Below are 12,127 nucleotides of genomic sequence, written 5' to 3'. Positions count from 1 at the left end.
TTGACGTTTTACAATTTGAATGTGAAAAAGGGGGGGGGGGGGGGGGGAATCTAGAGGAGGACGACATGATATAGGGGGTAATAAGTAATTTGCATTACCAAGGGATTAAACTTTTTTTTTTAAATGTGTTTTTTAAAAACACACAACGCTAAGTTATGAAGTGAAGGCTGCAAACGTAGCGTTATTTCTGCTGTACATCAGGCTCTCTCCTGGAGTAAACAGCAACACTTTTTACTCAGACATGACCGGGCCAATGCAGTTGAATCCCCCCACTACAGTGTCCAAAGTAGGCTCTGCTTCTGCCTCTGTGTTGTTACTGGCATGAGGTGAAAAGAAAGAAAAATGCAACCACCACATTTTAGGATTGGTAAACTGCAATATATTTTGATTCTTGAGTTAAGATACACTTTAAGTGCCCTTTCACATGAGCAGTCCGATTGGGCTCGCCTGGCCGTTTTCCAGCCGGACCTGATTGGATGCTCTATGCAAGTCTATGGGCAGCCGTGTGTAAATGGATGAGCATTTTTTTTTTTTTTTACACCCGGTTACCCCAGCTCTGGAAAAACAAACTGATCAGAGATTGTGCCGGACTGGGGGTAATCTGAAGTAAACAGACACATTTACTTCCGATTCCCCATAGACACAAATGGGGTCCGGCAGTTTCATTTTTTTTCCTCCATTGCAAGATAGAAGAACTGTACGGACAGCGGTGACATCCGCTCTGTACAGCTGTTGATCAGGAGAGGATCTGTGAACGGGGCCTAAAAGGTGAAGCAATCCTTTAAATACACTGTCACTTTAAGAAACCAAAAGCTGCTGATGGGTAATAAGCGTGGGATACTCAAGGTAGTGTCAGAGCTTGCCTCCCGACTCCCCTACAGTCCAATTTTCCCACCACTACGATGGGCTGCCTCACTGATCAATAGAAATGTGCAGGATCAGGAAGTGCTTAAACTTTATCCGTTACGATAGTTCAACATTCAGTGAGGCAGGAGGTAATGAAAGCTGATGCATATATGAGCACCACTGGGTGCATGCACTTCATACCGATCACCAGATTTGTGTTTACCTGTGAGTGGTAAGAGCAGTAAGTATAAGGAGTACACAGATGCATATGATGCACTTCCAATGGCCTGATGTGCGGCCAGCAATACCTGGAGCCACAGTATCTCTTCCATCACTGCTTTATTACAGATTCCCACCTACTGTGATAATGTAACATAGCCATAGCACAACTGTAAACACTGTATACACATTGATTTTGCATCCCAAACCTAGCATTATAATACATGTCAAAGAAATCAGAAAATCAAAACCTGCGTGAATGAGAAATTGTGGTGCAGACACAACATGATGCATAGTCACAGATACATTATTCTGGTGTAGCCAATCTGCTGGAAAATGTTTGCATACTAGAAGCTGGTTTTTATGGAATTCAGGAGCCAGTCTTTCCGACCGGCATCCCTCGATCAGCTGTTCAAAAGGAGGATTTTGGAAAAATTCCTGACCGAACAGAGCGAGCAGCCAATAAGCTGCCGGCCCTGTTCGGGTATTCTGACAGCGGCCAGAATACAATGTAAACAGCGGGAGATTCCTCAATCAATGCCAGTAAGCTTTATTTGCGAAATCTGTTCTGTTTTCTTCATTCAGCTGCTGGTTGAACAAAAGATAGAAATGTGTATACCCGACTCTAGTTACCTGCTTCCTGGGATTTGTCCAGCCCTGAGTACTGACTGTTATGGCATATGGTTTATTCTGCAACAATGGACTACAAACTGCACAGAAGCACCGCTGCAGACAAGCTACTACTCAGCCAATACAAATCAGCAGTAAGATACTACTGGACATAGTCACCCTAGACCGAAATGAAAAAGTAAAAACTATTTGACAATGCAAAAACTTAGGATTACTTCCCTTTAGAGCTACATACATTTTTCTTATCAGCTTACATCTTACAGACCTGAACATATTTTACATTCTTTAACATTTGTGTGTATTTGCCCAGATCATATCAAAAGGAGTGGGCTTTAAGTGTGCACCTTTGTGTAAAGTCAGAGAAATGCCGGCAAAGCATTGCAACTACGATCAGCGAATTGCTGGTGCAATGCTCAGGCTCCTGCAGACTATACCACCAGCCTGTCTGTACCTATGTATAGACTTTCAGTTATGTGATGGGAGGGGAAGTATCAATGGACTACAAGTGCGGTGATGTCATGATGTCCGTAATTGATTGAGTCCCTCAGGTACAGTTGCAGACAGGATTTATAACCTCCCCATTTGGACAGCTGAAGGAGAAGAATCCTGTGATTCACATAAGTGGTGGAGAGGGGCTGTTGGATATGACCTTGGTTCATGTAAAACCTTCAATATGGGTGGAACATGGAACATGGTCTACAAAGCTGACTTATTATTTAAGTGTATTTAAACAAAAGAACAACTGAATATACTGCAGCAAGTAACACTTTCTGTCCTAGGGTGACAACACTAACACACTGCATCAATCAAAAAGCAGTGTTGTCCCTCTATGACAGAACTACAAATATTTACACCTCTCCTCTTCTCCATAACAGTGGGAGGGGTTGTGTAGTACTCCGAGATAGCTGGGAATAATGCAACTAAATAACAACGTAGCCAAGGCAGAGAGCACAGGAAGTTTACCACCTAACAATATTTCAAGCACAAAGACCACGTATTTTGTGTATTTCTGAAACAGAACAAATGTTTTCAATAATATATTCAACAGACCAAAAGAGAGTAAATAAGGGCTTGTTCACACCAAAAGCGTGTGTGTTCCGGAGCGGAAGCTGCTGGAACACACCGCGATCGCTAAGAAACTTGTCCCTGCGTTTTGGGGCGGGAGGGGGGGGCGTGGCGGTGCATTGAATTCAATGGCACCGCTTCCAAGCCCCACCCGCCCGCAGTGCGATCGAAAGCGTGGCAAAACTTGGCCAGCGATGCGTTCCACTGAAAAAGCAAAAAATAGAGCAAGCCCCCTCCCGCCCCTAAACGCGGGGAGAAGTTTCTTAGCGATCGCAGTGCGTTCCAGCAGCTACAGCTCTGGAACGCACACGCTTTCGGTGTGAACAAGGCCTAACAGAGGAGGGCAAACTATTATGGGATCTGGGAGCCAGTCTGCCCAATCCAGAGGTCAGCAGCATATTTTTAGGAGCCAGCTCCATTGACAACTAGAGTAAAACCTCACAATTTAGGCGCCGGCTGTACTTTTCAAGGAGGATTGGCGACCTGGCTCCTGGGATTCCAGCTCTGAAATAAGAGCCGTTCATTGTTAGTGTTAACATAAGCTGGAAATCCATACAAGGCAGAAGTGTCTGTAAACAGTACCATATGGTACACATTATGGAATTGCATGTGACATTGTTGTGTAATACTGTCAGGAAATGTGTTATTCTGTTATTACCACTAACTCATAAAACCTTTAGGGCCCAGTCAAACCTTTTGTAGAGAGTTTGTTTTCAGCAATAAAAAAAATGCAGCTCTACGCAAGTGCACACAGAAAAGCATTGTGTTCTGTGTGCTCGGGGGACACCTGCGTTGTGATGTGCAGAGCAGTACAACATGCTGCTTTTCTGCAGTCACAGGACTACACCACTGGGTGTACCGTTCGGACACACCGAATAAAGTTAGAAAAAACGCAAACAGTGCTTTGCGTTGTAACAATGCAAGGCACCGCGGCTCACCACCATCACTCAGCACACTTTAGCCACTGCATTTTAACATGCAGCTAGAGTGAATGGGCCCTAACCTATTATCTTACGCATGGCTCATCTGCTAAACTGTTCTCCCTACATAACCATAAAAAATACCTTGTGCTAACATGCATTGAACATTTTTTTTGAATTAAAATGATTGAAGAAAATGGCGGCACACTTCTCTAGCATTAGGGCTGCAGCTAAGGATTATTTTCATAATCGATTAATTGGATTTATAACAAAAATTATTTCAAATAAAATACGCTGCGAAACCTGACATGTGAACTTCTTTGATTGAGAGCGAAAACTTCTGGGTACATCTGGTGAGTGCATTATTAAACAAATAAGGAGCACGGACTGCTGACACTGAGATATATAACCAAAAGGAAACAGTTTAATCAAGTGGAAAAGGACTGCACACTTGTAACACTGAGCTGTCTTAACGGACGGAAGGACGGAGGAGCAGCAGCAGCGGGGGATTTCATAGTCACGGCCACAGTCCCTTCTCCCCTCTCATGCCGGCTGCAGCGGTCTGTAAAAGGGACACAGACCGCTGCAGCCAGCACCAGCAGGAAAAAGAGACTGTGGCCGTGACTCTGAAATCCTTACTGCTTCCCCCTCATACCTCCGCTGCCTGCAACTAATCGAAAATCAACTAATCGATAATAGTTGCCAACTATTCTCATCATCGATTTAATCGATTAGTTGTTACACCTCTATCTAGCATATCATCAAGAATTGACAAAACAACCATTTGTTCTATGGGGTCTGACAGTAGAATAAAAGGTATCAAAATCATCTGTATTACACAGCATTCAGAGCCTATACCTCCCTAGCATACCATATTCCTCCCCATAACACAATCATGTCCACAAGTATTCATTATAGCTGGCAGGCTCAACACTGATGAACTGCTGGATAATGGGTCCCACGGTCAGAGCCCTCTCCCATGATGGAACAGATTTAGGAATATCAAGGCAAAGTAAAGGCTCTACAACAGTCACACATTCTGTTCCAAATTTTCTTATCAGCCTACATAGCATTCTGTGGATATTTAAACACTGGAGGAATTATCATATTAGAGCAAACTGTTGGCGCTATATAAATCCTGTAAACCCATAATTATAAAATACTAATAAAGTATAAACACATTTTAGGTCCCATTTAGATCTACGTGCAGTGTTAATTTAGTCGACTATAATGTTTCGTCATAGTTTTCGTTATCTGCGTGTTTTCACTGATGAACTAAATAAAAACCAAGTTAATAGGAGGAAAACTGATGAAAACACATTGCAATTGTCTCTACTGGAGATTTAGTTGCCAAAACTAAACAGTCACACCATATGCAGTTGTGATGCAGTCAAAATACATCACAATGCTTTCCTATGGGCTTTCTCGTGCTGTATTCTCACCATTGCAGTCCGTTCAGATGCAGTCAGAAAAAGTACTACTTGTCTTATTTTACACGCATCAAACTGCATCGAAACGCATCAAAACGCACCGGAACGCAAACAAAAAAGACTCAGAATTGATTATGTCAATATCCAGGGACTTCCTCTAGTGTGGAGAGAAAGTGAAGAGATGGAATTTGTGGATGCAGATGATTTTATCCAATATGTGCGGGACTGTCCCGTGCTGTACGACAGCACACATATCGACGTCGCTTGCGAAGGGGTTGTCGGAGAATGGCTATAGTCAACACTAGCACCATGCCAGCCAAAAAAGAAAGCATGTCAGATCTCCAAAACAAATGTAGGAAGAGGAAGTGACCTAATTGTCTAATTAGCATTTTCTAGTGCAGAAAAAAAAAGCATCAAAACGGATAGCAGTGCAACTGCACAGACGCACGCATTTGTGATGCAGTTTCTGGTGTGAACTGGGCCTAAATGCGTATTTTAGTCATCTGAATTCTTTTAGTTTTGTCGACAATCTCCAGTAGAGACAATTGCAATGCATTTTCATCATAGTTTTCCTCCTATTAACTTGGTTTTTATGTAGTTTTCATCAGTGAAAACACGCAGATCACGAAAACAATGACCAAACATTTAAGTCAACTAAATTAACACTGTCTACATGAGTTTGTGTAGAAGTGTGTTTCTTTGTAGTGTTAGGCGTTGTCACACATCATGCATTTGCTTTTCACAAAACCATGCGTTATCAGTGCACATTTCCAATGCATTTTTTAAACTAGTATTTAGAGTAGATGGCCAAAGTTACACTAAAAACTCAAGCGTTAAATCTTAAAAATACTTCCAAGTACCTTAACTATTAACATAAATGTATCTTATTTGTGTTACTCGGCTGTAGATCCTAAAATCATCTCTGAATTGGTGCCGACACTGTCCTTCCTTCTGGAGGGTGACTACTTTTGTTCCCCATGGTCACTGTGTGTGTTGTTAAGTAGTCACCGCTCCAAGCTCGCTCCAGTGATGGACTACAATCTCAATACAAATTAGTTAATTAAACTGAGATAATATTTAATCACGGGGAGGTAGCTTGGAGCGGTGACTAGTTTAGAACACACACAGGGATCATGGGGAACAAAAGTAGTCACCCTCCAGAAGGAAGGACAGTGTCAGCACCAATACAGAGATGATCCGAGGACCTACAGCTGAGTGTAGGGCTGCAACAACTAATCGACATAATCGATTATAGAAAAAGTTGTCAACGTTTTCAATAATCGATTAATCGGCTTCCGATCAGTTGGCCCTGTTCACAGCTCCACACACTGTGCGCCGCACCTCCTCCCCACCTCACACTCGCCGCTGCCAGACCCGCTCGCATCCACGCTCCACACGCCGCACCTCCTCCCCGCCTCACATTTCCTGCCCATCCACATCCACGATCGGCACAGGGACGCGGGGAGATGTAGTAAGGAGGAGCAGGTGTGGGGGGATGACAGCCGCTGATAGACAGGTCCGATCTCAGAAGCAAGTTGCTGGAAGACTGCTCAGGTAAGCCTGCACTTTCCCACACATGGTGCTCTATAATGTATTGCTGGGATTTGTATTTCTCTATAGCTGATGGTACATTGTGCTGTATATTATACATAGGAATACAAATCCCAGCAATACATTATACACTGTATGTATAATGTATTGCTGGGATTTGTTGTACTCCTCTATAGCTGGTGATATTCTGCATTGCGCTGTATAGAGGACTACAAGTCCCAGCAATAATACATTATACAGCGCAATGCAGAATACCACCAGCTATAGAGGACTACAACAAATCCCAGCAATAATACATTATAAAGTGGTACAATGCTAAATACCACCAGCTATACAGGACTACAAAACCTAGCAATAGTACATTATACAGCTCAATGCAGAATGCCGCCAGCTATTATGTACTATTGCTGCGATTTGTTGTATTCCTCTATAGCTGGCGGTATTCTGCATTGTGCTGTATAATGTACTATTGCTGGGTTTTGTAGTCCTCTATAGCCGGTGCCATTCTGCATTCATTGCTGTATATTTTTACACTTTCCATTTCACTATATTGCACACCACACTATCTTTTTTCTTTTTTACTTCCACCGCTCCAAGCTTGCTCCTGTGATGGACTACAACCTCAATACAAACTAGCAGTCCTATCACTGGAGCCATTTTTTAAACTTTATTTTATTGTTTATCCGATTAACCGATTAATCGAACCTAATAATCGGCTAACTAATCGATTTTGAAAATAATCGTTAGCTGCAGCTCTAGCTGAGTGATACACAAATAAGACACATTTTTGTTAATAGTTAAAAGGTACTTTAATGCATTTTTAAGATTTAATTCCTCAGTTTAGTGTCACTTTAAACTCTCAATTTGTTGTCAATAATGAGTCCAGATCTAACATATATACATTGCCCAGCAGTTCTTTATAGTTTTACCAATACACTTACAGTCATCAATATTTCAAACAGCTGGCTCCAACTCTCTCAGCTCAGCTGCCCTCAACCTCCTGTCCAGTACAAGATCACGAGACATAACAGTCTCCAGGACCGATCTACTAGCTTGTAAAAGAAAAAAAAGGGAGGACAGAGGAGTGGGAAGGAAAGGAATGTCTTGCTGTGTCTTGTGTGTATGTGGAGATACACACAGCTTACTAGCATGCGCAAGGGTGGCTCCATAGGATCCTGCAAGGGAAAGCAGCCACCGTAAGACGGGAAAGCAGCCACCGTAAGACGGGAAAGCAGCCACCGTAAGACGGGAAAGCAGCGCCAGAGCTCAGGGGACCAGCTGATTCTGCAGGAAGCTAAAACTTTTAAACATCGAGAAGCAGCATCCATTGTAATGATGTCATCAGAATGTGAAATAGCTTAAAATTCTTTTGACGGTATTATCACTTTAATATACAGGTCAGTGTGAATGAGCCCTTAGCGCATCGGAACACATGTGTTACAATAAAACAGTGTACATGGGCCCTTATGCTTCCTAGATCACTGCATTTTTCATGGGTTCAGCCCAAACTTAATTTCCAATAAGACCCTGAGCGTTCTGCTCAGGATACAATTTTCCCTAAACTCGCAGTCTCATACACACGGCTGTAAAAGAAATACACGTTGCAAAGTGTTTTTTGTTTATGGATCTGAACGCAGGTGTGTATTGTTTGCAATGGAGCCATGCACACAGGTGTGCAAACATGCTTTGCATTCAGATCTGTAACAAAATGGGAAAAAATCTGCCTCTGAGGACATACCTTTTACGCATGTTTGTGTATATATGCGTACACGTTAGCATGTAAATGAAGTCCAAACAAAAAAATGACACTAAAACCTGAGCAGGAGGAATGGAACAAGAAATGTACGCATTAAAACGCATGTGTTTCCGCATCTAAACGCAACGTGATCAGTACCCAGAAGGTTTTTGTCCAGATAAAACACACATGGGTATATGAGTACATTTCTTAGGGCCCTGTACATGTAGCACTGAGATGATTGTTCTCATACACCTAGCACAGGGGAGATCTCAGGTGTTTCATGATCAGATCGTATAACAAGGCGCAGGTAACAGTACACATCACACGATGGTCGTCCATCCACTGTCACAGCATCATGACAGCCCGTGTCACCGCACCACACACACACAATGAACGGCTCCCCTCCCCCTTACCGGCCTGAGTGGTGTCACTGAGGTCCTGGCGGACTGCGCTCCGCGGAAACTCTCTCAATTTCCTGCCGCTTAGATTGAGGAATCCGGTCACCGCAGCCTCCTCCAGAGCTCTCTCTAAGGAGCGGTTCCATGCGGCAGGCCCCGCACTAGTTCCAGGAGCGCTAGTCGCGCTGTGTCCATTAAAAACCATGGCAGAAAATCCGGGCACGGCCGAGCCCTCGGCCAGTACCGTGGCCGCCATCACACAGACTCCGCACTGCGCCTGCGTTAGCGAACTGACGGGAAGCGGCAGCCAGGGGCGGAGACGGTCTGTATGCAGCACAGTGTGTGGGGAGGACTATGTACGCCTGCCTTCCACCCCCTCCCCTCCCCTCTGTATGTGTGGCTGTGGTTGCTGGAGATGAGGGAAACTATTACTCATTGGTGACAGTGGGGAGCTCACGGGCCGCAGCCTTCCTATTGCCCGGATGTGCCGAAGAGCATGCGCAGTACCAGCAATGACGTCAAAGGCAATGTCTCCCCCTATTGGTGTCATTTGTCAGTTTAGGCAGTGAGCACCGAACGGGCACTAGAGGCTGAGCAGCGTAGTAGTAAAGTGTCAGAGATTGAGTGCCATTTTCCTGGCGCCTCTGCCTACTTATAGGTGGTATGGAGATCTGTAGTGAAGTGTAAAATCTTTCTTCTCTGCTGCCTACATATATACTTCTTGACTTTAATTATAAGAACCAACTATGCTGGACCTTTCTACCAGAAGCTGGCAGACAAATCTAAACAATGTGCATTATGTAATTAATAATGACTTGTAATTATTAATTAAGTAATTACTTGCCTTTCTGAGCATTTTGGTGCATATGGAGTTTAAAAAGCATATGCAAGTTAAGTCATTCTGTTGGTTAGAATATTAATTTATTGTAAAGTCACTAAAATTAATTCACATGCATACGCACACGTTTACACACATTTATGCATAAAATGTGGCACTGAGCTTATGGTTACCACCTTTTCTTCAAGCGAAACTCGAACACTCTAGCAACGCACTGACATTTTTTTTGGGAGAATGAGTCGTGGCTTATTCATATGTAAATATCACAGTTGAGACGATTTTCAGTGGGGGCCAGGAGCCCCTATCTTAAAGGAGAACTATGAGGTTAGGGATTTTTCCCCATAGTTCTCCTTAGGGTAAGGGGAGGACACAAACTAGCATCCTCCCGTCACCCTAGGCTCAGTATACTGTGAGCTACAGCTCGCAGTATACTGAGACGCCGCAGCTGAAGCGGATCCCGACAATTATGAGACCTATCTAGAGGCAGAGCCAGCTGTACACGCCCCCTCCCCCGTCCGTTCCGCCAGTCAGCGCTGGCAGATCGGAGCAGGGAGGGGGGAATCCAGCTCAAGAAGTGAGCGAACGCCGGTATGTGTTCGCTCACCTCCCGATCTGCTGAGCCGACCTGTGGCAGTCTCATTGTCACAGGTCGGCTAGAACTATGAGGTGAGTGAAAAGCACTCACCTCATTGTTCTCCTTTAATTTTGGTTGCCCCTGTCTGCATGACATCTTGTGTCCGGGTTTCTGCTGCCATGAAACCCAGAAATAGTATTCAAAACCTGGACTGTCCAGGTGAATCCTAAACAGGTGGCAACGCTAACTGAGCTCCTCCTCATTTTTTTATGTCCCTGAACACTGCTCTAAAATATCACATAGACAATTGGCTAAAATAGAGCTGCGTTTGGAGGCATAACAAAAAATGCCTCTAAAAACTGCGTTTGTTTTCTTGGCTGTGTGCATGAGGCCTTACAAAAGCATGCTCCCCGGTAAATAACTCCAAGAGCAGCTGACAAAAGAAAAGGATGAGGGTTCTTTTTTTTTTTCTTCATTCTCCCAATGTAGGTTTGATCACAAAAGAAAAACAGGTTAAGTTTGCATAAGCAACTGCCATGTTTCAAATCTTTTCCTCCATTCTTAACGTAGATGTAAGCCCTGCCTGGTGACTTTTACATTCCCAGCAGCTTCTTTACAGCCACTTCCTGTCTACATGCCCTTGATCCATTAACATTTACACATCATTACTCAGGACGAGCTTGTTGACGGCGAAGACATTGAAACTTGGTTGCATAATGTGTGTTGGCAGCTTAGGCCCCATTCACAAGGGGGCACATGCTACTTTCTGGGATTCCTGTAGCAAAAAACTTATAGATTCCTGCAGGAGGAATCCCAGGTGCCTCCAGAAATGCGGCAGCTGTGCCCATTGAAGTAAATTACAGGGTGATGGTGGCTGCATCTAAGGTGACCATACACTGTGCGATTATCGCACGATAATCGCGGGAAATCCCGCAATCGTACGATAATCGTGAAGTGTATGGAAGGCGTGTTATCGTTTTTACTGTACGGTCGCACGTCTTTTGTCTTAGGAGCATGCTAGAAAACCAGCCGACAATCGTACGATTTTCGGCTGGTTTTTAGCATGATCGTAAGATCAATGCCGCACGGGCCGGTGTGCGCACGCGCACACTGCCCGTTCAGCATTGCGGTCATCGCAAGCCCGCCCCTCAGTCGGCCGGGCTTGCGATGATCGCAAGTACGATCTGCCTGTCCAAGATGGGCAGATCGTACGTTTTTTAATTACTTTACAACCATCGCAAGACTAAGGTATTGCGATGGTTGTAAAGTGTATGGCCACCTTTACAGGGTGACAGCAATCGAATCTGTCAGCGTCAGTCAGCATGTAATCACACATGGTACGATTACATGCGGTTTGAGATAGATGATTGTCTCTGGATGCAGGATAGAGACATCCAGTAACAATCGTTTACCTCAAACCATGTGTAATAGTACCATGTACAATTACATGCAGACAGCCACTGACAGATGCAGACGCTGTCACCCTGTAATTTACTTGACTAGGAACAACAGCCACATCTCAGGGACACCTGGGATTCCTGCCCCAGGAATCTGTAGGTTCTTGATGCAGGAATCCCAGAATACGCCATGTGAATGTAGCCTTAGGGCCGGTTCACACCATAAAGAGTGCGTTACAGAGCATTCGGCCTCTGGAACGCAACCCGGCCAGCTCACTTTGTTTTGGGGTGGGAGGGGGCGTGCGGTGCATTAAAGTCAATGGCATTGCAGCCACGCCCGCAGTGCGATCGGCGGCACCGGAACACATTGGTGCTTGCGTTCCGGTCCAGTGCGATCTGCAAAATCGCACTGGACCGGAGCACAGGCACTAATGTGCCACGCTTTCGGGTGCTGCCGATCGCACTGCGGGTGGGGGGCATGGCTCAATGCACTGCCACGCCCCATCGCACTACGGGTGGGG

General features: G+C 44.6%; 1 protein-coding gene across 1 annotated transcript in view; it reads right to left on the bottom strand.

Moving 5' to 3' along the window:
* Positions 1-9,273, bottom strand: part of LRCH3 (leucine rich repeats and calponin homology domain containing 3) — a 71,418-nt gene extending 62,145 nt beyond the window's left edge. Inside the window, exon 1 of the mRNA XM_018576516.1 lies at positions 8,813-9,273. Coding sequence (XP_018432018.1) covers positions 8,813-9,053 — 241 coding nt within the window. The 5' untranslated portion in view covers positions 9,054-9,273. The remainder of the gene's footprint in view (positions 1-8,812) is intronic.
* Between the last annotated feature and the right edge of the window lie 2,854 nt (positions 9,274-12,127).

Source organism: Nanorana parkeri, unplaced genomic scaffold (assembly GCF_000935625.1).
Source record: "Nanorana parkeri isolate BGI_ZX_2015 unplaced genomic scaffold, ASM93562v1 scaffold69, whole genome shotgun sequence".
NCBI classification, from domain to species: domain Eukaryota; kingdom Metazoa; phylum Chordata; class Amphibia; order Anura; family Dicroglossidae; genus Nanorana; species Nanorana parkeri.
The sequence above is the reverse complement of the archived record's forward strand: the minus strand, read 5'-3'. Positions and strand labels throughout refer to the sequence as shown.